The sequence below is a fragment of the Alternaria viburni genome (assembly GCF_023758015.1).
Source record: "Alternaria viburni strain BMP 2772 chromosome Unknown scaffold_1, whole genome shotgun sequence".
NCBI lineage: Eukaryota > Fungi > Ascomycota > Dothideomycetes > Pleosporales > Pleosporaceae > Alternaria > Alternaria viburni.
In genome coordinates, this window is record NW_026055770.1 from 2,414,181 (window position 1) to 2,442,089 (window position 27,909).

General features: G+C 51.9%; 10 protein-coding genes across 10 annotated transcripts; 7 read left to right on the top strand and 3 right to left on the bottom strand.

Moving 5' to 3' along the window:
* Window positions 1–71: 71 nt before the first annotated feature.
* Window positions 72–812, bottom strand: J4E79_000866 (uncharacterized protein; the record flags this gene model as incomplete). The annotated part of the gene is made up of 2 exons (XM_049349777.1): window positions 72–559; window positions 617–812. The coding sequence occupies 2 exons, from the start codon at window positions 810–812 to the stop codon at window positions 72–74; spliced, it is 684 nt and encodes a 227-aa protein (XP_049216564.1).
* Window positions 813–2,741: 1,929 nt separating this feature from the next.
* Window positions 2,742–6,458, top strand: J4E79_000867 (uncharacterized protein; the record flags this gene model as incomplete). The annotated part of the gene is made up of 4 exons (XM_049349778.1): window positions 2,742–2,989; window positions 3,897–4,507; window positions 4,555–4,739; window positions 4,788–6,458. The coding sequence occupies 4 exons, from the start codon at window positions 2,742–2,744 to the stop codon at window positions 6,456–6,458; spliced, it is 2,715 nt and encodes a 904-aa protein (XP_049216565.1).
* Window positions 6,459–7,278: 820 nt separating this feature from the next.
* J4E79_000868 (uncharacterized protein) lies at window positions 7,279–7,910 on the bottom strand (the record flags this gene model as incomplete). The annotated part of the gene is made up of 2 exons (XM_049349779.1): window positions 7,279–7,713; window positions 7,848–7,910. 2 exons carry the CDS (start codon window positions 7,908–7,910, stop codon window positions 7,279–7,281), a joined length of 498 nt encoding a protein of 165 aa, XP_049216566.1.
* A 629-nt stretch (window positions 7,911–8,539) lies between these two features.
* J4E79_000869 (uncharacterized protein) lies at window positions 8,540–9,565 on the top strand (the record flags this gene model as incomplete). Its single annotated transcript, XM_049349780.1, has 2 exons — window positions 8,540–8,594; window positions 8,682–9,565. The coding sequence occupies 2 exons, from the start codon at window positions 8,540–8,542 to the stop codon at window positions 9,563–9,565; spliced, it is 939 nt and encodes a 312-aa protein (XP_049216567.1).
* Window positions 9,566–13,083: 3,518 nt separating this feature from the next.
* On the top strand, window positions 13,084–14,461 carry J4E79_000870 (uncharacterized protein; the record flags this gene model as incomplete). Its single annotated transcript, XM_049349781.1, has 3 exons — window positions 13,084–13,222; window positions 13,275–13,582; window positions 13,841–14,461. The coding sequence occupies 3 exons, from the start codon at window positions 13,084–13,086 to the stop codon at window positions 14,459–14,461; spliced, it is 1,068 nt and encodes a 355-aa protein (XP_049216568.1).
* A 1,011-nt stretch (window positions 14,462–15,472) lies between these two features.
* Window positions 15,473–17,686, top strand: J4E79_000871 (uncharacterized protein; the record flags this gene model as incomplete). Its single annotated transcript, XM_049349782.1, has 1 exon — window positions 15,473–17,686. One exon carries the CDS (start codon window positions 15,473–15,475, stop codon window positions 17,684–17,686), a length of 2,214 nt encoding a protein of 737 aa, XP_049216569.1.
* Window positions 17,687–18,446: 760 nt separating this feature from the next.
* On the top strand, window positions 18,447–20,001 carry J4E79_000872 (uncharacterized protein; the record flags this gene model as incomplete). Its single annotated transcript, XM_049349783.1, has 4 exons — window positions 18,447–18,488; window positions 18,610–18,678; window positions 18,749–19,513; window positions 19,579–20,001. 4 exons carry the CDS (start codon window positions 18,447–18,449, stop codon window positions 19,999–20,001), a joined length of 1,299 nt encoding a protein of 432 aa, XP_049216570.1.
* A 1,212-nt stretch (window positions 20,002–21,213) lies between these two features.
* Window positions 21,214–23,172, top strand: J4E79_000873 (uncharacterized protein; the record flags this gene model as incomplete). The annotated part of the gene is made up of 1 exon (XM_049349784.1): window positions 21,214–23,172. The coding sequence occupies one exon, from the start codon at window positions 21,214–21,216 to the stop codon at window positions 23,170–23,172; it is 1,959 nt and encodes a 652-aa protein (XP_049216571.1).
* Window positions 23,173–23,502: 330 nt separating this feature from the next.
* On the bottom strand, window positions 23,503–25,646 carry J4E79_000874 (uncharacterized protein; the record flags this gene model as incomplete). The annotated part of the gene is made up of 2 exons (XM_049349785.1): window positions 23,503–25,457; window positions 25,499–25,646. 2 exons carry the CDS (start codon window positions 25,644–25,646, stop codon window positions 23,503–23,505), a joined length of 2,103 nt encoding a protein of 700 aa, XP_049216572.1.
* A 1,581-nt stretch (window positions 25,647–27,227) lies between these two features.
* On the top strand, window positions 27,228–27,659 carry J4E79_000875 (uncharacterized protein; the record flags this gene model as incomplete). Its single annotated transcript, XM_049349786.1, has 1 exon — window positions 27,228–27,659. One exon carries the CDS (start codon window positions 27,228–27,230, stop codon window positions 27,657–27,659), a length of 432 nt encoding a protein of 143 aa, XP_049216573.1.
* Window positions 27,660–27,909: the final 250 nt, after the last annotated feature.

Below are 27,909 nucleotides of genomic sequence, written 5' to 3' on the forward strand. Positions count from 1 at the left end.
TGTCTGGTACATCCCGATGTCACCGTCCCGCACTCTTTCGACGAACGCTTTAGCTCACCAACCCAGGACCGTCAGGCTCGTCCAATTCTCTTTTCAAGTGCGCAAATGCTCTCCGGGTAGTATTCTGTGATACCGTAAGTTCTGCGAAGATTCTTTGCACCATCTAGGGGTTGCCTCTGAGCTTTTACTAAGTCAGGGTCGTTCCCAAAGTTGTCATTTATGTCCAGGATGAGGAGACTAAACTGGATATCCACGGTATACAGTGTAGTCTTATAGTTCCGATCCCATACGCTTTTCATACGCATTTTCATACGCCTGTACGTCTCCAGTGCTCCATGAAGCTGCGTCGCGAGAACGAGGGCTGCATCAAATCTCCATCTCAGGTCACCACCGCTTTCCTTGACCTCGACGAAGTCGATTTCGTTTATGAGCATATCGACCGTGGGGAAAATGTCATGTGGCTTCTCCACGAAAAGATTCTGTACGTATTCTTCGTAGACTTGCATTTCCGCTTTGGCTGCACTCGGGTCAACCTTGCGTAGTTCAGTGTATCGCAAGTCTATTCGTTGCCATTAGTACAGTAGCATGATAGATAAGATGTCAACGGGTAGGTTACTTTTGTGTAGACCTTGCATCTTGAGAATTGCGTAAGGATCCGTGTTGATACTCGCTGTGAACGCACGCCAGCCTTCGTGCTGAGTCTTTGCTACTCGTAGATCTTCGCGTAGCTGACCAATCTCATACAGGGCGCGCTGCAGCTGTTGTTGCCTATCTTGTAGCGTTTGACGCGTCTCAAGCAATTCTTCTCGCATCGCGGTGCCGCGCGTATCATCTCCATTCTTCGTACATTCTTTGCGAAGGTGTCCAAATTCGCTGCAGCCGTAGCACTGTATTTTGGCCTTGTCAGGGCAGTCATCCATGATATGACCTTTTCCTCGACAATGGAAGCAAGTTGCCAACGGACAATCCTTGACCCAATGTCCCTGGGCGTTACATTTGAGGCATCGGCCGCTTCCAGGAACAACTTCGCCGGCGTAGTCGTTCAAGCCTGGGCTTGAAGAACGTGAGCGTGGAGGCGAGCTCATGATGCTGTCGCGTGCTGCGTGGGAGTGTTCGCGAGCTCTAACAACCTCCGAAGGAAGAGTGCTTGCAAAATAAGAACTGGGTACCATATGCGCCATGCTTGCTCATGGATAGATGTCTTTGTAGGAATTCGCGTTGTGTTCGAAGGGTACGCCTGAGGGACGACGACGACATACCCACCACATCGCGGGCGCGACGCGTCGCGTTTCAGAAGACCTCGTGCTTGTCACGTTCGTGCCGTGCAGGCTACGTTCGCGCCGTGCAGGCTACGTTCGCGCCGTGCAGGCTACGTTCGCGCCGTGCCTGTCACTTTCGTGCTCGTCACGTCCCGCCGACTAGGCTTGAGATAGTTTAGCTGACATGGAATTAACGCGCATGGAAGTATAAATGCATCCGGCTTACACCGAAACCGAAGATCAGACGAACTCCCGAGGTCTTCGAAGCTTCAGCTGGTGCAGACACTGCCCAGGTGGTATATAGCCGTTGTGACAGCATCTAACAGGCTCCAAAACGTGCACCGAACGCGAAGAGATATCATGTTATAGAGTGCGCTTCGTTGCTCAAAAGCATACAAAGGTATTGAGATTGCAGAACATGAAGTGAAGGGCCGATGTGGACGTCGCGGTGGAAGATAGTTCGCGCTAAATTCTGGGGCTTACGGGAAAACCTACGGCTACCTCCAGGATATCTAATACCCACAAGATACTGGAGTTAGGAAAGCGAAGAAATGGCATAGTACAGAAATGCACGAGGGTGTTCGGACTGTTTGCTGCAAGCGACCAGTGGGTGGTTTCCATAAGTGAACTAGCCTATTACATGATCGCGCTAAGGTATCTCGCGCAGACGCTGGGACTCCGCTCCTCCCCGACGCTGAACCTACACTCCCGTTCGCAAAATGCTATCGCGCGAACATATGGCCTCACCGAGCCCAACATACGACCGCCGCAGCAATCGTCTCTGGCATTTTCCCGTCGCTGTTAGGTATCGTGTACCCCGCGGTTAGACGCGTCGCGAGGTGCGCGTGTCCAGATTGCGCCTATGGCTTTCGACTTGCTGCTTTACCAAATCCATACTGGCCCCTAGGATACTCGTCATTGTCATGAAATCACCTATATCTTGGAAACTGACACGTGTCACTATGCTCAAACACGATGTCACGCCGAGGAGCGTCGAATCTGGCTGAGACATCTGCTATGTGCTACGCACTTGCCTCTTGAAGATGGGATTGCTGCTATCTCTAGCTACAGTCAACACGTGGGTACGCACACGACATGCCAGTTGAACCATCACAGTTATCCATTGCTGTGCCATAACTACACTTACCTCACCCAGGAGATTACCTATCCACATTTTGCTGCTGGACTCGGAAGTCTGGTATCATGTCCTCTCTCACCTACTGCGGGACAGACACATTTCGTCACCATCAGGTCCTCTCTATCCAGGCCTGGACGCTCTCTCACCCTTCACCTTTCACGCTCATCACGACGGCCTACACGTGGCTTTCTGCTAGGCTGTGGCTGGCTATATAAGCAGGTCTCTTCTACTCTTGTCCTCTCTCTTCCTTTCCATCAACTTCTCCATTCTACTTTATAAGTAAACCTCTTCCACGCTTGTCACCTCTCTTCTCTCCCAACAACTTCCTCATAGTACACCGGCTTATGGGACAACTCAAGACTCAAGTACCACTCAAGACTATGGAGCTGGAACCCATCCTCAGTCTTGAGGAGTTCCCAGCGTATGTCCAACCCCGAAGAGTGGTGTCGCGTTATGATGCCAGTCAAGAGAACAAGCCGAACCTTCCCTGGTGGAAACTTGACAAAGCTGGGATCGACATCCTGCTGAAAGCATTTGCACACCTTATCATTGAACTTCTCAAAGGCTCCCCGGATACCGACAAAGAGCTCCAGTATCTGCTACGTACAGCTATTAAGCTAGCTTATATCCCCCTTGTGTCTCACCTGCGGCTATTATTACCTATATAATTATATACTCTATAATATATTCTATTTACTTTAGCTAGCTATTCTATAACTCTCTAATTTTTAAAGTTTATAATCTTTATACTATAGCTTATAAAAATATAGTTAACTTATTTCTTTTATAAATTATATATAAAGTTAGTAGTAAAGTTTAAGAACTTTTATTCTATAAATACTAGAGTATACTTAAGTATTTAAAGTTATTAAAGAAAGCTATCTAGTGCTGCTAGTTTAGCTATAAAAAAAGCCTTATTATTAATTATTTCTAATTAGACGTTAGCTATATCTTTAATATTAATACTATAATATACTTTAAAAGTAGCTAATATAAAAGTAATACTTTTTTATATTTATAATCTACTCTTTAAGAAAAGAGAGAATATAAGTAAGAAAAAACCTCTTTATTTATAATATATCTTTACTTATAGTAGTAAACTATCTAAAGTAAAAAAACTTAAAAAAGATTCTTATAAGTACTATATAGCTATAGAAGCTAAGCTAGATATTAAAGCTTAAGAAAGTAGTAGTAATAATTAGTTTATTTATAGTTATATATACGTTATATAAGTAATAAAGATATAGTAGTAGTAACTATCTTATATTTCTCTTCTAACTTATATTTAAGTATAATATAATACTTTAGTTTTTTATTTTTATTTTATAGTACTATAGTAGCAACGTAAATAAGTAACTTATAACTTCTAAAATCTATATATACCTATCTAATTAGGTCCTCTTAAAAAGAGAAGTATTATTAACACAAGAGCTAGCTTATGTCCTGCGAAGCGCTGCTGTCAAGGTCGCCTTAATCGGAGCTTAAGGTGCAGGGAAAAGCCTGGCGATCAACGCTCTTTTCGACTGTGATGGTCTCTCGCTCACCGGTGCAGAAGGCGCGGCTTGTACCAGCTCGATCACCCGATACGTCCAGTATCCAAAGAGCACGACTGGTGAGGACAAGTTCTTTGCTGAGATCAAATTCTTCACCCGAGAGGAGCGCGAAGCATTGCTCAAGGAGCACGCTCGGTCGTACTACTTTTACCACAACGCAGACGACGACTCAGATGATGAGGAGTCTCCGCGGACAAAGTCGGTCGGCCAGGACCAGATGGATCGCAGCCTGAACGATACAGCCGAAGACATCTTCACAACCCTGTTTGGCTCCTACGACGAGTTTTCCGAACACTGGAACGTACCGGATTACAAAGCAGGGGAGTTCGTGCGCCTGTGCCAACTGAAATGCGACGAGGCTCTGAAGAAGGAGCAAATCGACTCTCAGGGGATCGCGACTAAGATGGCAGATACTCAAATCGAACTGCTGGAGCAATTGCGACCGTTTCTTACTAGCATCAAGGGTCAAAAGTGTTTATGGCCGCTTGTGGACAACATTTCAGTCAGATTCCATCATGAACTCCTTCAAGGAGGGATCGAGATCATTGATCTTCCAGGTAATTATGTCTTCATTTCTGGTCGGAACTTGCTAACCATACACTAGGTTGGGGTGACATCAATCTTTCCAGAGTCCGACACGCGGAGAAGATCAAGGATACCGTCGACGTTGAGATCATTCTAGCAGACACGATACGCATCGCCTCTGACGACAAAGTCATTAACAGCACACGGGCAGCTGTTGCTCATCATGGCCCTTCGAAGGTCAAAGTCGTCGCAACAAAGATCGATGTAAGTTGTTATGTCTCCTAACATTCAACATGTGGCTAATTCCTATAGTCTCTCACCAAAAACCAGCTGTCTCAATGCAAAGGCGGAGAATTTGATCGCATCAACCAGCTGCTCCAGGAGGTCGAAGAAAAAGAAGCCGCGCTCGATGATAACGACGATGACGATGATGGAGTCAATGCCAAAGAGCGCAGATTGTTGGGTCAATATCGTATCTACCTGGAGCGAACACGAAAGCAGAGAAAGATACTGCAACGTGCAGACAACATCTCCGCAGAGCTGATGTCAAAGCTTCGCAGTCGGTCAACCAACGATATGCCCCAAATTTTCCACGCATCCGCCTCTGAGTACATGGATTGGATACGCAAACCAAAATTGACCTTCGCAAACCAGCCATCCTTGTCGCCCGACATGACTGGTATTCCTGCCATTCGCGAGTTTCTCTTCTCACTGCCAGCACAACAAAGCTTGAGAGACTACGAACGCCATATCAACGTCACGGTCTCAGCTTTCATTGAGAAGATGAAGAAGACAGTGGCAGAGAATGAGCGTGATGGGGGTTTCCGAACGATAGCTGACGACTTCGACGCTCACCGCAGAGGTTACATGACGCGACTCCTCTCAGAAGCGAAGTCAGCATTCCAGCGATGCTCCGATGACAGCATTAAGAAGATTGAGAAAGACATCCCTAACTTCAAAGAGCAGCTTGAAGAGAAAATGACCGCAGAATGGTTCATACTCAAGGCGGCAGCTTTCACCCGAATCGTCAAGTGCCGTGGTGTCGTTCCGAAAGGCGCATCTAGAGCCAGAGGCCTCGAAGATGGATGTCACTGGAACAAGGAACTGGCAGATCTACTTGCACCTGGTTTCAACAAATGGTACAACACGCACAGGTTGTGCATGGCGAACATGAAACCAGCACTGAGTCAGAGCTTGCACCAGCTCCATATGAAGATTAGTAAAATGATCAACGACTCTAGCGCAAACATGGTCACTATCGAGAAGGCCAAGAAGAAGTGGGAACCGCTGCGCACCCGACTCCAGGCTAAGCTTATGGTGCTGATGGACGATGTCAGCAAGCTGGAGAAGTTGATGTTCGAATCGGCAACCATGGAATTCGGTCAAGAGAGGACCCTTATCTCATACATGACTGATGACCTCTACACCGAGGTTTTCGAAGCGGTACCCGAAGAGAAACCACCTCTACCGGTAAAATCAGGAAAGAAGAAGCCAGCAAAACGGTACGTTATGCCCAAGATCAAGTTCCAGAAGAAGCGCATGGAAGACTTGTTCCTGAACCCAGATTCACACTTCATCGACCAGGTCCTCAAGCGCTTCCAACTAGAGTTCAACGACGCAATGCGCACTCTGCTAGAGAAGCATTTTGTTAGCATCGACAAGTTGTTGGAGAACCTAAGCGCAAGTCTCCGGGCAGAGGCACCTATCGATTATCGCATCACCAAAGAAGGCGAGGCTATCCGTGCCGAGTTAGCGCAGCACATCCCGATGTTCGAGGAAAAGGCCATGGAACTAAGGAGCAAATTGCCACAGACAGTAAAGCCCGAAGACGAAATGGCTCTCACGCTTGTTAATACCGACGCGTTCGATGGAGATGACGAAGACAACCTCGCCATATTCTACGATAAGATGGTGAAGACCAAGCGGAAGGATCCTGAGCCTACTATCCGGCGACCCAAGCGGATCAAGACAGAGCCTGTCTGAGGCTATCTCGACAACACAGGATCTGGCGTGTACCTCCAGGACCAACTCTTGATCATCTACTCGTCAACCAAGGTTCCCACATATTCGGCAATTTGTCTACGCGAAACGGGATGGTCGTGGCTACATATCATCCTTTCTCTACTTCAGGCTCTCTGTTAGACCAAACTCGGAGCCATGCTGCATGGTAGCCTTTCACTTTGGAACTACGCCGCGATCGCCGTGCAGGCGTATGCAAACTATCATTTAGGGCGTATGCTTCTTGCTTTTCTTCCAGCGTTTACGGTTTCTTTTCTCAGCGACAGCAGCAATTACTTTGGCGATGTCTTTCGTTCTATTCAGCAGGCGACTTTGAGCCCACTCTCTGGGTTCGGTCTGTTCTGCGCAAAAGTTCCTCATCATCGAGCCATCTTTCTTACATACTCAGTCATAGCAACATGAATCACATTCAAGATACCAGCATACCTTTGCCTCCAGTTCATGGTATACGTGATTAACCCGGTCGTCCACTTGATGTCTCTAACTCGGTGCCTCTGACACGCTGCAAACATTCACGCTCTTCCAATGTGCACTGAGACCTTCGTCTGTTAAGAGGAACTGAGAGGGATATAATAATAGTCGCTAACGAAAATGTGTATGTATCCAGCACGCGAAAGATGAAAGGAGAGTCGAACCATACAGTACACCAACAGCAATCCACATCTCCTACTCCAAACTCACCAAACACCAGTATCGTATATCCACCACCCATGTCCTACAGCCACCATGGCCCTCCACGCAAACCCCTACAATCCATCTTCCACAGGTATCATCCAACCCCCCTCTACGCGCCATCCCCCCACAGCCCAACAACCTGCATCGCAAACGCGCAACCCGCCAACCCCGTCTTAACCCACTCAACCACCTGCTTCCGCTCCACCGCCAAGCGCACCTGCTCGCCATTCACCTCATCGCCCTGCGCCTCCAACTCCATAACCTGCCTCTTCTCATTCCCGCCCTCGGTCAGACCAACCGCATAGTCGACACCGGGTCCAGACACAAACGCAAAGATAGATGTGTAGAGCAGGTACGGGTGGCGGAAGCGGGCGGGCGAGAGACAGTATGCGGAGAAGAGGGTGAAGGTTGTTATGTGGCGGAGGTAGGAGGATAGGTTTGTGGATTTGGTGGTCAGGTAGATGAGGGAGGTGCGGGCGTTTATGGCGGTGGGGAGGGCGAGGAGGGAGGGGAGGGCGACGGTCGAGACGGTTGCTGAGACGCCCTGAGGGGGTGTTAGTATGTGAACAGTGTGTCTAGAGTTTGTTGAGGGGATATGATATGGGGAGGGGAGGGTTAGAGCTCTGATAGCTTCATGCGGGGAGCCTGGAGAAGTGAAGTGGCGGGTGGTTGACTTACAGTTGCGATTCCTAGGGTGATTGTTCCGACGAATTTACATATTGAGACTGTTTGGGCGGCCATTGTGATGATACCGTGAGGGTTTTGGGAGATTGCCTTGCTCTGTCTATCGCGCGGGTTCTTTGTCGTGGAGTTATCTGTTGGCAATGCAGGTTGACGTGCATGCAGCGCTTGGAAGATTGCGGAGATGCTGCGGGCATCATCCGGAGCAGGCTGTCATCTTTCGGAGAAATCCAGATGGCCCAAGCTTCCCCTTCCAGAATGCGGAGAAAGAGCACATGTTAATCAGTAATCATAGGCTACACGTCCTATAGAAAGAAAGATGTTGATTTATTATCAGGACGCTCCTTATCGTACATACTCTGCACAGTCTATCAAACCTATAAAATGTATTCGATGCGCGCAATGCATCGCCCAGGGCGGATCGCAAGCATCAAGAGAGTAATCTTGCCAGTAGTCGTACCTCGGCTTACAACACCAACGCGTATCCTGCTCGCATCAGCCGGGGCTTGCGGCCGTAACTTTCACACGACGTGAGCAACCTCAGCTACTTATACTCCACTCCATATTGATCTCCGCATTCGACGATAACTCCCAACGTCATCACCTGCTCACTCACCACCGCTAGTCCTGCACGCTTCCAGTCCGACGACCCCGATAGCACAGAACCTGCCTGGAAAACACCGCGCACCATGCCTATGGAGAAGTACCAGTTTATGAGCAATGTCTGGAGGGATGGCATCTTCGGTATGTCTCACGTAGGCGTAGATAGGCAGACTTGGCCTATAACCACAGCTCAAACAGCCCAACCTCTCCATGCTAACAACCACCCAGACAACAAAGTCGTCTTCTGCACCGGCGGCGCCGGCACAATCTGCTCGGCCCAAGTCCGCGCCATGGTCGCCCTGGGCGCCAACGCCTGCATAATCGGGCGCAACGTCGAAAAAACCGAAAACATGGCCAAAGACATCGCAACCGCGCGCCCCGGCGCCCGCGTCCTCGGCATCGGCGCCATCGACGTACGCAAACCCGAACTCCTGCAAGAAGCCGCCGACCGGTGCGCCCGCGAACTCGGCAGCCTGGACTTTGTCATCGCAGGCGCAGCAGGCAATTTCCTCGCGACCATCGACCAGATCAGTCCGAATGCGATGAAGAGCGTTATCGATATCGATGTGTTGGGGAGTTATAATACGGTTAAGGCGACGCTGCCGTATCTTAAGGAATCGGCGGGGAGGTATAGGACGGATGGGACGACGCTGCCGGCTAATGGGACGGGTGGGCGGATTATCTTTGTGAGCGCTACATTGCATTACACAGGTACACCGATGCAGTCCCACGTCTCGGTCGCGAAAGCAGGTGTAGACGCCATGGCCATGTCTGTCGCTATTGAGCAAGGCCCCCGTGGTATCACATCCAATATCATTGCTCCTGGGCCTATTGCTGAGACTGAGGGTATGGCGAGGTTGTCCAAGTCGGATGCTAAGAGTAGGGTGGCTAAGGCCGTGCCGTCTGGTCGCTTTGGGTTTGTCAAGGAGATTGCGGATGCGACTATCTATCTGTTTTCTGATGCGGGCAACTTTGTTAACGGCGAGACGCTTGTTGTGGATGGTGGCGCGTGGCATACCGCGGGCTTTGCGGGTGGGTTCGAGTATCCGGATTTCATGCTTAGTGGGGAGAGTGTTACGGGGGTTAAGGGCGGGAAGAAGAGTAAGTTGTAGAGAAGAGATGTAGAGACTGGTAGATGTGGAAATTGAAGAACGATTTTGCGGGCTACGAGGACGCTGGATTTATGAGTTGTACCTTCTGACGCTGCCGTGGAGGCATCCAACAGATCCCTTGCTTATAGTCGTGTCCATCTAACGGCAATGTATCCATCAAAGCGTCTCTTGGTAACGCGTACAACCCTTTCAGAGCGAGCGTCTTCGTCAAGTAGAGTAGTGAGACTGGCACATCTCACATCAAGTTGCGATTCAAGCGTAAGTAACCCGGCCATGTGTTGCATTGCGTTCCCTTGATTATTCTCGTTCACGTATAACTGTTGAGGTCTACAATGACGAGATTCGCACCGTGAGTAACTTGGTAAAACGTCCTTAGACGTATCCATTGCGCCTGTCATTCCGCGAGATCATCTACACCAGTGTCATGTACATGGAAGCTTTCGGAGCAGTAACGGAAGCTTGGATGAGAGCCCCGCTCAACAGCAGCGTATCTGATGATGAGGATGTACTTGGTCTCCGCGGGTTCGTAGACCGACGCAATAGAAGGGTATGTATGTGTCTGAGCACAATGTATGATGCAATATATGCATGATAGAAGATGATGTATACATCGGTTCCGAGGAGTGCTGAGTATGATTATGAGAGGATACGACTAGACGTACACATCGATCTTGCATGTGAGATGTAACCTACAAAGACAGACCTCTCTGTCAGCGTCTGATGCCAAACAGTTGCATTCCTGCCTAGAACTTCAGCTTTTTCAACGTTTTCCTGGAAACAAAAATGTATACCACGCCTGGTCACAGTCCTTGTGATGCTGGACCAGGCTGACACTGAGGTGTGCAGGCACGCTCGGGCAGCACTAAGTATCCCAGCTGTTGTATAGCGCGCGGCCCACTCCATACCTCGGAGCACTATAGCACCGGGAATCGAAATCGAATCTCAACGACTTTTGGACCAGGTTCGATAGCTCAAAACGGAATGAACCTTGTGTCAAGGCTGTAGTGGCTGAGCAAAAGCAAAAGTATCATCGAGAGAGATCATCAGGTACTGGTGCTGCAATCTCACCAAACGTTGAGAGACTTGTCCAAGGACCTACCTCCGCCTCGAGCCTTGGGCGTAAAGGCGGACGGACGAATATAGCAGTCAATCTCTCAGTAAGCATCGCGCCCCAACATCCAAGCATCAGATCGTCGACTAGGTGTATTTTGAGTCTGAGATCATCGACCCTGAGCGGGAACTCATCTCGTCGTCAGCACATCAAAGAAAATCTCACACTTCCCCACGGATCAGCATGCCAGCACATCGATCCTACCCAGTGATGCCAGCCGCACATCAAGGCATCCACGAATAAAACCCACTCGTTACCAACTTTGGTCCCGCGGAATGACGAAATGGATTGCAGCACCAGGTTTGGAGCGAGTGAACATCTTCATCTGCGCCCCTTGACGAGCCGCACATGCCAGGCCTGCGCTCCAGTTTTAATACAAAATGCGCAGCAACGGCTTACCCTGCTCCCCTGTCGATCGCACTATCGATACCCAGGGGTGCTCCTTCTGGACTGGGCTGGTGGTGGCTGGCCATGCATGCGTCATAGCCCTTTTTCAGGAGACAGACGCGAGCGCGCGGTGCCCGGTTAGCGAAATTGAGCGTTTAGGTTTGGCGTGTTTTGGGACTGGCGTGGGCTAAGACGCGTGGTCAAGCGGTGGCTTGCGGGTGCTTGGCCGGCATCTTCGCTGCGGTGGGTAGGGCCGTCGAAGTGTTTGGCTAAAGGTCGGCGCGCGTGTTTGTGTGGTTACTGTGGTGTTGGGCAATTCTCGGAGGGTTTAGGCTGAAGTGGAGGGTTCGTAAAAGAGATGAGGAGAGATAGGGTGAGTGAGCTTCCGAGGGGGAAGCGACTTCATGTTGATTGAAGATGCAGGCGTGCAGACTGGTTGTCGGGTCGTAGAGGTGCCGTTGACTGACACGTTTCGATTCGCGGGCGCGTCGCCGTGCTCTTCGCGCGCCGCTTGAGTGGTGAGGGAGCGATGAGGCTTAACGCCGTTGCTAGACGACGGCGTGAGGGCGCCGGCGCTTTTTGTCATGCGCGCCCAAGCGCCTTCCAAGGTTGCGCATTTCATGGGATGGCAAGCCTCAACTTGGTTTTGGAAGGTCGCACAGGTAGAGGCATGAATTCTGCAGGTTGTACACAGGGTGCGGGTGGGAGGTACACGGAGGGAATGGCCTTTCTTGTACCCTGGACTATAGCAGAGCGGCCAGTAAGCAGGGCTGCAGGTACAACAGGTACATAGCGCGGACACCTGCTTATGTTGTTTACTGCAGGCTGCAGGTAGCGATGATGTCGCTGCAGGTTGGGTTGGGTGTAAGCGACAGGGAGGCGTCCGATACGACGCCACCGAGGTGTTTAGTATGCCCCGTGCCAGAGGATCAGCATGCATCAAAAGACAAAACATGCAGCAAGTCCCGCGCTGTGCACCCAACCATTACATTCTCTCCCTTTTCTCTTCATACGCTCGTTATCGAAAGTGCGCTTATACATTCGTTTGTGTTGTGTTTGGTACAGATCAGAAGTAGTTGGACTGCCCAGGACGGTCGCTTTATCGATTATCGCGAGACATATCAGTTCCGGGAAAGGGTCCGCGTTAGTAGCACTGGACACGGGAGCACAGCGACAGCACCAAGACGGCTTTGCGAATCACCGGCGGCTTGTGTGTCGTGTCCACTGCGTTATCGCGATCGAAAGAGTCGTGATCTGCGAGGTGTCCGAGGTTGAGCACGTCATGCCCACGAGATAGGCCGAGTGCTTCACGTTTGACCACACGACTCCCTCGTCGAGTTTCAGCACCCACAGCCATCCCACGACGCCGGCGGAGCACCCAGGGCGCCAACCAAAAACCCAGAGTTGGCAGTGCAGGGAGTACCGCGGTTCGAGTCAGACCTAGTGCCAGTGCGGAAGAGGCGGAAGAGGCTACTCTTGAACTAACGGCCAAAGCGGGAGAGATCAGTTAGCCAGAAAGTGCTCCATTCACCAGCACAGACCTCTGTTAGCGCTGGTAAGTCCTGCAGCTCCACCAGCTCCCATCCTCAACAGCCGCATCGCCATCAACCTCTTCCCTCTCCACACCCAGCTGTGCTACCGGCGACACCCGTCCGACAATCCATCACGGGCAGCGATGCTGACGATAGTGTGAAGCATACCAGCAACACCTCGCGCCCATCCCCAGTAGCCTATCCCACCGAGCCGGCGCTTTTCTGCCAGCGACTGGCCCGTACCACCTCACACCACTTCCACCCATCGACCCCACTTGCAATCCTCTCGAGGTCCTCCCAACCTCCATCACCAGCTTCATCGCCCGTTCACGACGTCGGAGGCGTTCAATCGCTGTTCCAAGTCCCCATCGCCGCAAGCGCCCATTCACTACCGAGGGACAAACAGCATTGTCAAGACCTTCGCACAAAGACCGCGCCTATACAAGCGACCTCGACCACCCCACCCACAACCTCACACATCCATCACCATGGAGCACAGATTCGCCTCGACGCTGCTGGGCTTCCTCGCCTTTTTTGTTCTGCTATCGTCCATCCAGCGCGCAAGTGCACAGGGCTTCACGCAATCATATTGCTCCAGTCTAAACACGGGTAGCGATGACGACGTCTGTAAGTGACATGTCAATCCACATCTTCCACGCTCCACAACTAACATCCTTAGACACATGGCCATACCAATCCAATGGCAACTGCACCAACCACTGCAAGGAGGAAGGTACCTATGCCTTCGCCGTTCTAAAATACACCGACTGCTGGTGCTCAAACTACGCCCCCGGGGAGACGGCCGACATCAGCGACTGCCAGAAGGACTGTCCTGGCTTCCCGGCCGAAAAGTGCGGCGACAAGGACAACAACCTGTTCATGTACATCCAAATGGACGGCAAGGTATCCGGCACCATCGGAGGCTCGGAACCCACGTCCTCCGCCGAGCCTTCGAAGACCAAAGACAAACCTACAGAAGCCCCGACTGTTAGTATTACCCCTCTTGTCTTGCGCGCGTCCTGTTTCGTTCTTCATTCCTCCTTGCTTTCTTGATTTCTATGCGTACTATTTTGTGCGACCGGTGTTTGACTTCGTGGTAGTCTGCTCCGGCTCCGCCACCAGTCACTGTGACGCCTGACCCGGAGACTGTCATCTCTCTGGTCACCACGGCACCGTCTTCTACTTCTTCTTCTACTGTATTTGCTCTCAATCCTGTCTGTAGCACATAGCTAACACATCAAGCAGACCGAAAAGCCATCCGCGACTCAATCCGAGGCCGACGATGAACCGACCTCAGCCATGGCACCTGTCACCACGCCAACCGTTCTCACCGAAAGCGGTCGTGTCGTTACCAGAACAGTCGTCTTCACTCCGACCGCGGCTGCCTCCGAGGAAACCAGCCATGACAGCGGCCCCAACGTGGGCGCTATTGCCGGTGGTGTTGCTGGCGGTGTCATAGCTTTGTTAGCCATCGTAGGTGGTGTACTGTTCGTCCTCTGGCGGAGGAAGAGGCAGCAAGACGAGCAAAACGGCGGACATGACGGTGGTTCCGCTGGGATCTCGCGCAATGTGAGCACCATGAGCAGAGCCGGCCTGCTAGGAGGACGTAGCGAAAAGTCACCGACCCAGCTTGTTACAAACTTCGGTTCGCAACGGAGCCGCCACGACGAGGAATCGATCACGCCCGTTACACCGTCGAGCCGCCGCTTAAGTCAACCCATCCTAGTCGACTCGCGACTCAACCCAACTGCTGTTTTGACCTTCCATGGCGCGAACGCCAGCCGGGAAAGTCTTGGAAGCATCGATGACAGCCGAGACTACGGACGACAATTGAACGTGCGAAACCCGGATCCGAACGTCAACTAGGGGAAGAGCTTGAACCACCATCTGCGGACTCGATAACGGGTGCGACTACATCACGACCCGGAGAAACTCCGTACATTCACAGAGCACACCTACCATCAGAAAAGTTGGATGTCACCACCGCGCTATGACTGACGAACCTACAACATCATATCCAAAATAACCAGGCGTAATCCATAGCACCGACGCACGGCCGTCTAGTTTGTTTCATTACTGTCTTTGGGGCCTTCACGCCACACATCTACTCGAGACACTCCTGTCCGGTTCGATCACATCATTAATGGGCGCCAGCATCTGTGTACACTATTTCTCCTTCTTCGCTGGATCTCTGTTATGCGGCAATGTATATACTTATTTAGGGGGTGTGGGAGAAGAACAACATCAGAAAGGCCTCACGGCACTCGGCAGAAAAGGGACGCACCTTGCCACACCTAATGGGTCACACCGTCATGGTGTATGGGGATGGCGGAGTCGCAATAGGGATTTGCTGGTAGATTAGTTTAGTTGGAAGAGATGGGACTGCTACGCGTACGTGAATGCGAGTAGCTGCATCACCACTCGATACTTGAATTTAGAAATTACTTGTTAGTATGTGGTTTGGTTTTAGGAAGGAACGACGCAGCAGCAAGTGCGAAGTTTTATTCTTTCCCTCCAGGCACTAGAGCAGCACATGACTGTGGTGTACTTTAGTTGCTGAGTTGAGATTTTACTGAGTTCCTAGATAAGAAGAAGAATAATTATGAAAACTTACTTTAAAACTGGAGTTCTCATATAAGAAACACTGAAGCCCAAGCCTTACTTCGGCCACGTGACATGTGGTTTGGGAGTTTCGTTCCTGCTGTTCATTTGTGAACGGCGATCCGAATCATCAACCCTGGCCATATTGCGTCCCGCCAAGGCGCTAAGGCGCGAAGGAAGGAGACACCCAGCACGACCTGTCGCATCTTACACGTTCAGCTTAAACTCAATCTCTTCAACCGATTACTTGTCACCATCGCCCCCTCAAACATCAGGATGGATAAACTTCCAACAGAAGTCCTCGCCGAGATCGTCGAGTTGCTCCGCGACCGCAAGGATCTCTGGAGCATCAGTTACACAAACAAAAAGCTGCATGCGATTGCCAACGATATCATATACTCCTGTTACGTACTTGACCGTCAGGACGCGTCGTTGTTCATCCGAGCGCTTGCATCGAATCCCAATCTCCAGCGATGCGTTCAACACGTCAAGTGGAACAGTCCCATTCATGATGAAGGTGCCTTCAAGTTCCCCCGTCTGATCACGGAAGCCGAGTTCGATCAGATCAAGGAGAAAGTGGGATTTCCCTTCCCCGCAGCGTGGCCACGACATGCTACCTTCCTCACTGGGAAACTGGTGGAGGTGAATAACTGGATGCGTCTTCGTACAGAACGCGACCTGTATCTCAGTACGTTCATGTTGTTTACGCCGAACGTCAAGGAGCTTTGCATCTCCACGAAGAGATGGGGATCTGAAGGCATGTGGTTCGTGCAATCGCTTGTCGGTAAGATTGGCACAAACCTACAAAAGGTGGTACTCGACGGCGGAGCGAACGTTGTAAACCTCCTTCCGCTTTTTCTGCTGCCGAAGATGAAAACGCTGATCATGTCCGATCTACTGGCACCCACTCTACACGAGGACGCCGAATTGGAAGCCATCAACCTCGTTTGGGCACGACTGGAAAAAGAAGGATCGAATCTGGAGCATTTGGAAATCTCTCATACTACCACCTGCATATTCGATCTCGCCCGCTTGCTGAAAAGCCTCAAAAACCTCAAATTACTCGACTACGAGTTCAGCGGCGGCGGGGGTTCGGTCAAGAAGCACAACAGAGACGTACAAACGCTCTTCGAAGCCATCGGAAACCACTGTGCGTCCCTCAACAACATGGCCATCGACGATGACCGTCTAGTGGTGAACCCAGGCGCGCTTGAACAACTGCGCGGCTTGGAGAACGTGGAGACTTTCCAAATGACCACGTCCATCTTCTACGAAAAAGTTCATTGTCGTTCAGTTACCAAGGAATTCCTCGCCGAGTCGCTCCAACGAAACCTCGGGAACCTGCCCAAGCATCTCAAAAACCTGCGCATCTCAACCAAGACGGGTTATCACGACGTGACGGAAACCTGCTTCGATGTCTTGCTCACCCTGGGCTCTGCTATAAAATCTCTCCTCCCTGATCTCGGAACTATCACGTTCTTTGGCTGGCACCCGCAACTAGGCACTTTTCCATGCCAGACCCGCATCGCTGCCCTCCAGTCTGCGTTTGCGCAGGTAGGGGTAAAGATTGTGTCGGAACATGATACTATAGGCGAGTCTGAACGTTGGTACACTAAAACGCGCGTTGGTGCTTCGAGCAAGATTGAAGAAGACTATGTCTGGGTGCATCTTCTGGAGGACTTTGAGGGTGAAAGGGAGAACCCGTGGACGGCACGATTTGGGAGCTCGTATAGGGGGGATGAGTTGAATGGCGATGTATGGGATAGTGATGAGGAAGAGGAAGGGGTAGATGGTGATGAGGAAGAGGTAGATGGTGACGAGGATGACGAAGACAGTAATGGGGACGACTGGGAAGATGAAGACGACAACGACGAAACTCCGAATCTCAGTGCTGGTGGCCGACCGCTGAACATGCAAGATATCATGGAGGAAATGGGCATTCTTGCGGCTCAGGGACGAATGCCGGGTATGCCTGGTATGCAGCCAACAAACGACGATAATGAAGAGGATGGAGATGATGGAGAAGAAGGCTCGAACACTCAATTTGGCCCCGGCCGCCCGCTTACCATGCAGGATATCGAGAATGAGATGAGGATCATGATGGGTCAGGGACTGATCTTGAATTTGCCTGGTATGCCTGGTTATAGACCCGAGGGTGGGGATGAGGAAAACGAGGATGAAGATGATGATGATGATGAAGAGGAAGAAGAAGGGTCGAACGACAGCGATGCCGAGCCAGATGAAGACGGGTCGGACAACGGCAACGACAACGACAACAATCCGCCGCCAGCCCTAGAACCTCTACCCAGCACTAGCAACCTGACCCTACAAGAAATCGAGGAAAAGATGCGTACAATGATGGCTCAGGAGCGGATGTTCAAGTTGCCTGGTATGCCTCATTTCAATCCGGAAGATCAGTATGACAGTGAGGAGGAGGATGATGATGATGACGATGACGATGACGGGTTCAACTACCGATGGACAGTCTGATAACGATCACGACAATGATGACGATGCGCCGCCAGCCTCGGATGCTCAACCTAGCGGAGGTCGCCCGTTGACGAGGCAGGATATCGAGGATGAGATTAGTATCTTGCAGCGAGGGGGCCGCCAAGAGGGGTGTGGGTTGATGTGATGGCGATGATGGATTGATGGATCGGTGGATTGGAAGTTTGAGGGAGGGATGTGGGGTTCTGGGGACTGGAAGGATATATCGCTTTTTTTTTCTTGTGGGTGCAAGTAGGGTATTAGGTAGCATGCGAGGACGTATGTAGTCGGCAACGCGGAGTTGGTTGAGGTCAAGAAGTGCAGTTGAATGCAGGCTTATCCCACCCGTCTCTACTGCTAAGACACCGTTGTTTTTGCTTCTTTTATACAGACTGCTAATTCTCTTTCTGCGTACATGCTGCTTAGCATGCGTTACAAGAATACTACCGAATTAGCCTATTCCACGATTTTACGGTGCCATTATTTTCAACATATCCATGATATGTTATCCGCTGAGGCAGACGAAAAGATATAGAAATGGTGAGGCGACAAAAGCGACAGCATTAGACGTGGTGCACTTGACTGCGTGGATACCCAAATCACGCAGATCCCTGTGAGGCTCAACTGCACACGCGCCACGCGTTCTTAGGCCCACGTACCCTGAATCTCGACCGCAACACCGACCCCGTCCACGTTCCCCCAGCCTGGGACCAGACCTCACCTTCTATTCCACTATAATCGCACAGTTTCTCGGTTGCCCATCATGAGTAAAATGTGGGAGGTGGATCCGGAGACGCGAAGTAAGGTACGTTGCGCCTTCTACAGCTGAAAGAGGGGGACGTTAGGGGTCAATTGCGGCGTGAAGGCAGCACAGGTGATGAGTCGAGCATGCGCATATGACAGAGGCTAATCAGTTCCGTACGCAGTTGCTCGAGATCCAAAAGACCAACGACAACAACAAGTGCGTCGACTGCAATGCGCCGAGTCCGCAATGGGTATGCAACCGCCCTTCCTCCACCTGCGCACGCGATCACCGCCTACACCTACTAAGATGAACTGTCCTAGGCCTCGCCCAAGCTCGGTATTTTCATGTGCCTCTCCTGCTCGGGTGTGCACCGCGGTCTGGGTGTGCACATCTCCTTCATCCGCAGTATCACCATGGACGCCTTCAAGGGCTCGGAACTCGTGCGCATGGCTGCCGGCGGCAACAAGCCCTTCCAAGACTTCTTCAACACACATCCTTCGAATACGAAAGACGGACGCACATTCGAGGCCTCGTCCATATCAGAGCGATACGACTCGGAAGCGGGCGACGAGTGGAAGGAGAGACTCAGCTGTAAGGTCGAGGACAGGGAGTTTGACAAGGCAAACCTACCCAAGCGGTTACCCAAGAAGGACAATGCATCTACAGCCGGCATGGGCGCGCCCTTGAGCGGACGCGCCAGCGCAGCCGGAAGCCGAAGCCAGACACCCCTCGGAAAGACACGAAGCAACGACGCGGGCTTCCAGCGCTCGGGCTCCCCCGCCCTCGGCACCAACGCCATGTCTAGTCAGAAAGTAAAGAACGAAGCCTACTTCGCCAAGATGGGCCAGGAAAACGCCAACAGACCCGATGGCGTTGCGCCGAACCAAGGCGGTAAATACGGCGGCTTCGGCAGCGAGCCAGATGCCTGGAAGAAGGACGACGAGCCTGGTGCGCCTCCTGCGCTGGACGACTTCCAGAAAGACCCCGTTGCAGCGCTTACCAAGGGCTTTGGCTGGCTAGGCGCAAGCGTGAGCAAAGTAGGCAAAACGGGGTATGAAGGCTGGGTGAAACCCGGTATGGCAAAGGTACACCTACCCTCCTCACACATCACCCCAACCTACAAACAAACGACTAACACATCATGCTACAGCTCGCAGAAGCAGACCTCGCAACCCAAGCCCGCACCACAGCCGGCACCCTCGGCCAAACCCTCCAATCCGGCGTCGCAAACGCAAACACACAGTTCACGCGCTTCGTCGAAGGAGGTGACTCTGCACACCCTTCTTCTTCTTCCTCTTCTTCTCGGGCCCCGTTGTCTGGTCAGCGCGAACCTGAGCGCAAGGACTTTTGGGAGAGCTTTGGTGCGGCGCCAGCGGGGCCGGCGAAGGATAAACAGGACTTTTGGGATGAGTTTGGGAGTGCGGGGGAGGCTAGGGCGGGTGGTGGTGGAGGGGGTATGGCAGGGAAGAAACCGAGTGGCATTGGCACGAGTGCTATGAAGAAGGGTGGTGCTGGTGGGGGGATGGGTGGAGGTGGAGGGGCGAAGAAGGATGATGAGTGGGGGGAGTGGTGAGAGAGGGTTTGAGGGAGGGGTGAGGCGTTTGGGCGTTGGGTACGCGGGTGTGGGTTGGGTTGGTATGGTTGGTGGTTAGACAAAGAATGGGAAGTATTGTTATCGGTTTGTGAAGAGTGCTTTATCTTTGGGCTTTGCATATGGCTTCACCTGTATCAATGGGTTCCAATATGGTCATCGCCCTAGGTTCAGGTACGCTTTTACACTATACTCATATCTCATCTGAGTTTACTTAGCTTACTTCATGTAGGGATCGTGTCAAGCGTATTTGGTCCGCTCCTTCCTATGATCGCCGTCGAAACCGTACCTTCCCAACAGCCACTCTCACCACTTTCATGCCTTCCTGCGTCGCGATCTCATCTCACCTAGGCGACAATCGATCCTGTTCACTTTTATATCTCTGGAAATCGGAGACAAAGACTTCTGGGCAGATTCCTAGAGTGTGATGACCTCTTCAAACCTGTCGCTGCTACGCTGGCCAAAGAGTCCTTCCCTGTTAGTCCAGTATCCTGGCCTGTTTTGCTGTAGCTTTTGGCGCGACTGCCTTCCTCACTAACTTCCTGCCCAGCACAACCGTTCACAAACGCCACAACTTCGTCATTCCTCCACACAAAGCGCAGTAACCACACGAGATGGATCATCTTCCTTCCACAACCCACAGAAGCTACCTTCTTCAACTACACCTCGGTGACGATGCCCGAGATCTGGCTTTAGCGCGTCTCCGGGACCCTTATAATCCCACTTCCTCACCCGTCTCTCCGTTTCTTCTTCACCCAACCACCCAACAGCAACAGTACCGTTGGACAGTTGCTTCTCTTGCACCGCTTTTCTACTCAGTTGGTATGTCTCTCTATTACTTCTCGGCCTCACCCTTGGTTCGCACCACGCCGACACTCCAACCCCTTCGACTTCGTCTCCCATCCGATGCTGCTCAGGGCATGTATACTGACACACCACAGGGTCACATCATACCTTTGAACTACAGCCTCAGTCGAACTTCTATCCTGCCTTTTGGTTGAGTAGGTCGCCTCCTCTTGCTCTACATCAACAAGTGCTGATGCACATAGTCGATCCTTCTTACCGATCTGAGCCGTCATCGTCGAACTGAGCTGCGGTTGAACTCCACTGCCAGTATGTCTTCTTACCCTCCTCCTCCCTCTCTTCTCCAACACAGTATGAACCCTCACTGACGCAAAGCAGAGCTCCCCGACCATGCCTCGCTCCACCCTCGTCGTCGCGAGTGCAGTCCTCGCACTCCTATCTCCCCTCGCCCAGGCCAAGATCAAGAGCGAAATACGCACGTACCTCTTCACCAGCGACGACTGCAATGGACCAACTATCGGCGGCAACGAGGACCTCAAGCCCAACAAGTGTCACGACATTGTCAGCGGCGCCAACAGCATGAGGCCTTCCACGAACAAGCACCAGGACTGGCTCAACCAGATCAACCTCGGACAGCAAGAGTGCTGGGTCGCCACATACAAGCATCATGGCTGCGCAGGCTACCCATCAATTGCCGAAGGACTCCCTGGGGCCATCGATCAGTGCTTGTCACCACCCGAACAGTTTCTCTCCATGATGTTTGGATGTCGAGAAGCGAAGTCAGAGAACTTTACGACTACCGTCGTGGTGACACCACCCACCATCGTTACCGTAGCTCCGCAGCCGATCTCAACTTCCTACATTACGGTAATTGAACAACCGGCCGAAACCACCATTACGGTAATTGAACAAGCGAAAGATACCGTTACCGTATATCCACCAACGATCACCGTCACCACCGTACTTCCGCAACCGAATAGCACCTATATCGTTCAGCAACCGATCACAACTTCCACCGTGGTCACCGAGGTTGGGATTGTCGGCTATCTCACAACATGGAAGCACGCTGGCAGCTCTTTTACCAACTACGTCTCGACTATCTTGACGACTTCCACCAAGACTTTGTATTCTACGAAGAGGACCGTCCCCACCTCCATGGTGACTATCATGCCGACCTCCATAGAGACTATCACCCCGATGCATTACGGAACCGTGCTTCCTAGCTCTCGGCCCCATACCGTAACCGCCTATGTCGAAGACAGCCACTACCCGCGCGAGCGTCGCTCCGACCCTCAGCCCGAGGCCCATGCTCTGGAGCCACGCCGCAGGAGCAAGTGGAAGGGCCCTCGAATTGGTGTATGGATGAAGCACCCTTGGTCTCAGGCGGTCATTTGCTACGAATGCTACGCCAAGGCTCATGACAATCTGTGGAAGTTCGAGTGCCGCTCTGGACCGAACAACCCCGTCTCATGCGAGGGTCCGGTACCTGATCCCAACGAAACCGTCACCGTCACACATACTCCAGATGTCACGGTAACCCAGGGTGCAGCGATCACCAGCGTGTCAGTCGTTACAGTAACCGCTGGGCATGCGATTACAACGGTCATCGGCGGCAACCCAATTCAGCCAATGCAGACCATTACGCTCGGCCAGAAGGAAGCCGATCTAGAACGCCGCTCATTCCACAGGGCCGTCAGATTCACCCACCCGTGGTATCCTGGCACAGAGATGTGCGCAGATGCTGAATGGGAGGAGCGTGGATCGAAGGGGTCAGAAGTCCGAATCCAAAAACCCAAGGAAGACATGAAGAAGTGCACTCCGAAGCAGCAAGTGCAGTACATCGACGCCACTCCAGAGACGAAGACTGTCGTACTCCCTTACTCTACTGTCTCTGTGATCTTCAGCACCTCCACGGTTTATCCTCCGGCTATCGTCACCGTCGCTCCTCCGTCTATCGTTACTGTCGCTCCTCCGTCCGTCGTCACGGTCATTGGCTCTCAACCCGTGGTTACTATCACCACCATCTCGGCTCCTGCCATGGTCACCGTCACTCATCAGTTTCCTCCTGCAGCCGTCACCACAACCATAATCGCCGCCCCCGAGCCACCTTGCACGACCGAACCCTACTCCATCAAAACCGTCTACGTCGACCCTGAGCCACCCTGCACCACCACCCCCGCACCTGTTTCCATCACAACCACAACCGTCTTCGTCGACCCCGAGCCACCTTGCGATACGGTCACCGTCGCCCCCGAGCCACCTTGCGACACGGTCACTGTCGTTGGAAGATCTGCGCCCACGCCCTACACCACCCTCTACTCAAAGCGCCAACAGCTGCGTGATCTGTGAGTTGTCTCTGACTTGTCGGAGTAAAGGAGGAGGACTGCGCTGGGTTGATGATGTTGTCAAAGCATGATTCTGTTTGTATTGTTTAGTGTCGTTTCGTTAGTTGAAGTATGATTGTTGGGCCCAAGGCCACCAAGTTGCTCATTTTAACTTCGGGTATGGTGTGTTCATACTACTTTGTGTTTGCTTAAAGGTCTAGTGTTTCTAGTGGACCATTACTTAAGATACGTTATCCTCGTACTTCATCCCCGTGCTTCATTATCGAATCTATCTTCAAAGCTCTAACCATGAGAATACACACCAATTCTGACCTTGCCATGTCCCTTCACACCATCAACCGCTCTTGACAGCCCGTTGACTAACCGCCGTAGCCTCAACATCTTCCTGCAACGTCCTCGTCTGCGTCTCCTCCGACACCTTCCCACTACCCTTCCTTTTCCTCAACTCCGCCATAGAAATTGGCGGCTTCGCCTTCCTCACCTTCTCGTCAGACGAACTCATCTTACGCATCTCTGATTCCAACTTCATAGCCAACCTTTGCAGCAACCACTGCGGCTCAGACTGGTTGCCCATGAGCGGACTCCTTATCCCCAGCCAACTCCAAGCATGCTTCTTGCCGTCATCCGCAGACCCGATATCAGGAGCTTCACCATCGTCATGTTTATGCGAAGTATTCGCTTTGGGTTGACGGTGGTGCGAAGGATCGTTTTCGTCCTGGCCGATGAGGCGGAGGTAGTACTGCCACTCGTGGTACTCGTATTGTTTTGACGAAGAGCTCTCGACGTCTTTCATCAGGTTGCGGACTTCTTTTGCGAGGACGAAGTGGTAGAAGCGGATGTCGCGTTCGAGGTAGTCGCCGTGCTCGCCGGCTTCTGTCGCTCTTCCTAGTTCTTCTTCTTCGATGTAGGCTGCTAGTCTGTCTTCTGTGCGATTTTCTGTAGAATCGTTAGAATCGTTGCGGTAGCCTGCCTTTTCTTCTTCGCCAATCTTGCCGGATTTGATGCGCGTCCATCCTACTTTGAGCGCGGCGCTGAGGCCTTCTTCGTCTGGGAGGACGGTGAGGGAGCCAAGCCAGATGGTGAAGTCTTTGAAGGCTTTGATGACTGTGTCGCCCATGTTTGAGATGAGAATTGTTAGTGTGGGGACGGCGAGGAGGCTCCAGAAGACCATGAAGGCTTTTCCTGCATTGCTCTCCACGACGTAGTCTCCGTACCCGATTGTCAGGAGCGAGACGTAGGCGTAGTAGAGGGCGACGAAGTAGCTGAATCCTTGGGGCTTTTCGGAGTACATGAATACTAGAGCGCCTAGGAACCACAATAGCATTGCTGCTGTTGTTGATAGGGCTAAGGCGGTGTATCGCCTCTTGCGCTCGGATAGTGTTTGCACGCGGCGCATGATGTGGAATTCCTGCTCTCGTCTCTGGGCTTCTGTCAAGCCTTTCGAGGAGAACTCAACCTTCTCCCATAGTGAGATGCGGATTGTTTGTGTGTCGCCGTCGATAGACTTGAGGACCTTTTGTCTCTTGACCTCCATGAAGCGAGCAGCCATCTTCTGCTTTCCATGCTCTAGAATGAGGGATCGAATAGAACCAATGACCAAACCAACGGTGACTAGGCCACCAATTGCATATGGAATGAGGAGTGAGCGACCAGTATGCGTTTTAGGCACAAACTCCCCACCGAAACCTATTGTGAGAAGGGTAAAGTTGGCCCAGAACACGGCATCCAGGAACATCCAGCCTTCGACGTATGAGAATATCAGAGCGCCGATAAGCAGGTAGACCATGAAGGCGATTGTCTGCAGCATCAGCGTCCTCTGACTGGCCGTCAGTCGGAAATCTCTAGCGTAATGCCCTTTCCACGCTCCGAAAGCAGTAAAGGCCATTAGCGAAGCAATGATGAAGTAGATACCCGCAGCGATGATAGCGTAGTAATACGCTTGGCTGAGAGCATGTTCTTCCATAGGCTGAATCCGGAACACAGATGACGAAGCGACCCCCACGAGCGCCATCAAAAGGAAACCAGCCAGATAGAAGCCGATGATAGTGATAGGTTGCGCAATCTCAAACGTCAATCGTCTTGACATGTTGAGCAGCAAACTGATGTTTGCACTCAACGCAAAGACGAGCGAGACCGAATTGACCGCGATAAGCCATTTCGGATCGGTAATCTTCGAGCCGTGTCCCTCGTCGCTTCCAGGCGGAATGTATACTCTCCATTTTTCAACGAGAGCGCAGATAGAGAAGCCGTTGGCGATGGGCCCGAATGTTCCCGCTATGAGGGGACTCGCTGTGGAGGCAAACCACCATTGACTGGGTTTGTCAGCGTACGTAAAGCGATTTCGATATACTGAGCGACATAACTTGGATCGAGATATTCCCGCTCTTCCTGTTCAGCTTGTTCGTCTTCGTCGTGGACTGTGTCATTAACATCTTGCGCTGCTGCGCCTGCTGGCTCGTCGAGGCCGGGGTCGTTCATTGTCAGTCAATTGGTAGAGTGGTGAAGACTGCAGTAGGCAACAACGAGTCTGAGTGCATGTTGTGTAAAGAAGAAAATCAAATCTGGAGATCTGGAGATCTACCTGCAGGTATGTGCACGAGGGGCGTGCATGTGAGATAACCAAGATGCGCGGGTTGTCGCGTGGACAACGCCAGGGAAGTCAGGGAGTGATGACGTATGTCTCGCTAATCTTAACAAGCCACCAATTTCGGGTGCCTTCAAGCACAACATCAGAAAAAATTAAATGTAGAATTGTTACGATGGACGACGGAATGCACTGGTATGATGTACTGTTAGAATACCATGTCGGCCCGAAATTCATAGGGTAACGACTTGGTAGAAGGTCGCCTAAACTACATGCGTGACAGACTCGCGTTTAGCGGCTGACTCGGCTACATGTTTAGCTCTCTAGGCATTCGTACGTGTGTGATACCCAACGTCTTTTTGTGGAACTATGCTGCAGATCTTATGCAGCAATCCACAAGCGTTAGATAATGAGCTCGCCATCGAGCTTGATATTGCTCGCCAGCCCATTGCACGCTACACAAGTAGAAGCTTACTGTGTCGACGGGATAAATGTCAGAAGGGAAAGCAGAAGGCATAGCCCCTAGGAATGTTGGAAGAACATATCGAAGGAACAGTGGATGTAGACTTGAGCAAGTGACAACAGAGAGGACTATGTGCCTCTATCTATGCGGGCACTGTGACTTGGCCTAGCATATCAGAAGATCGAGGGGCGTGCTTTACAGCGATACTTCTTGCAGGCTTTAATAAGGACAGTCTGTCGAGCTCGAGAACATTTTACGTTCTCCGATTGCCATACGATGACTCGGGCAGCTAATGAACGGGCTGGCTGTTTGCTGTATTCCCGCCTTGACCCCTCAATCGTTTGTTGAAGTCCATGCTCGTTGGATGACCGACTGTCTCGAGAGACATCAGGTGATCATGACTAGGCCTGCTGCTATCTTCCTTCGCGACCTCGTTGAACAGCGGTTCCGTCTGAGGCGTGTCGCAAGCTGGGGACATCGATCGGTATCCGAGGACTACCTTCGGAGAGGCGAACTGGCTCAATGAGCAAGAGGGATCTCGGAGGCGCCAGCGGCTAGCGGCGTCGCATGCACTGCTCCTAAGAGGTGGCAAAGTACAAGGTGATGGGGGTGAGTGCGGAGGTGCAAACAGATTGTCCGAGCATTTCCAAGCAAATCTGCCTGTTACTTCGTGCTCCTAACACAATCACCGCATTACCCTCAACGCCACCTTTATAATAAGGACCCCAGCTACCGACACGCAAGTACCAGTAAGTCTCTCAATGCTCTTCGACTGTCTCGCAGTCGCCTCGAGGTATTCGATCAGACCACGGTCGCGCCGTCGCGAGCATACACAAGCATGACGGCGGGGTAGCAGTCTACCTATGACTACAATGCTACCTGCTCTAGGGGGAAGCTCGAAAAAGATCTAATAGCATACTAACTTATCACAACAGATATATCTGCATCGCACATCTCCGCCGCGGTAAGCTCCGACCCCCTCGACTGTTGACTAACGCTAACGTAACATCAGATGGACAACTCGAGATCTTCCGCGCACCACGGCGCTATGTTTCTCGGTAACCGTCTCGTCGACGGCAAGACCAAGCGCTTCGACTTGGGCGGCTTCGAGCCAACCAAGGTCACCCTCGCAAAGAGGGAGGAACGACAGAAGGCGGAGCAAGAGAAGGCGGAGCGAAAGAAGGCAGCGGCGAAAGAGGCGGAGAAGGTGGTGATGAATAAGGCGACCCCTACCGACCCCAAGGTCAACGAGCGATACCCACCGTCTCGTCTTGCAAAGGTACAGAGGTTGAAGCCGGTTCCCGACGGCCCCAGGGGCGATGAGCAGTACATGCCGCTCCGTCCTGGAGAGTCGCTGTGGGATCCCAACATGGACCCACGCCGCTACAGCAACCTCTTGGGAGGCTGGGGTAAACCGCCTGCAAAATGGAAGCGCAACAAGTAAGCCCGATCCACATCGACTTGGAAGAAGTCAAAGTTTTTCCATTGGTGGAGAGACAACATCCTCTTGGAACACGCATGACAAACAAAGCTGACAAACTTCTAGTTGAACGAAGCATACTAAGGGGAATTTCCGGCGCTGAGACTGCGACTACCGGAACGTCTTGTATCCTTCATCATCTGGAAGGGTTGTTGATGACCACTTGGACTTCACGGCTCACATTGCAGTAGCCGGCTTCCAACATGACGAATGC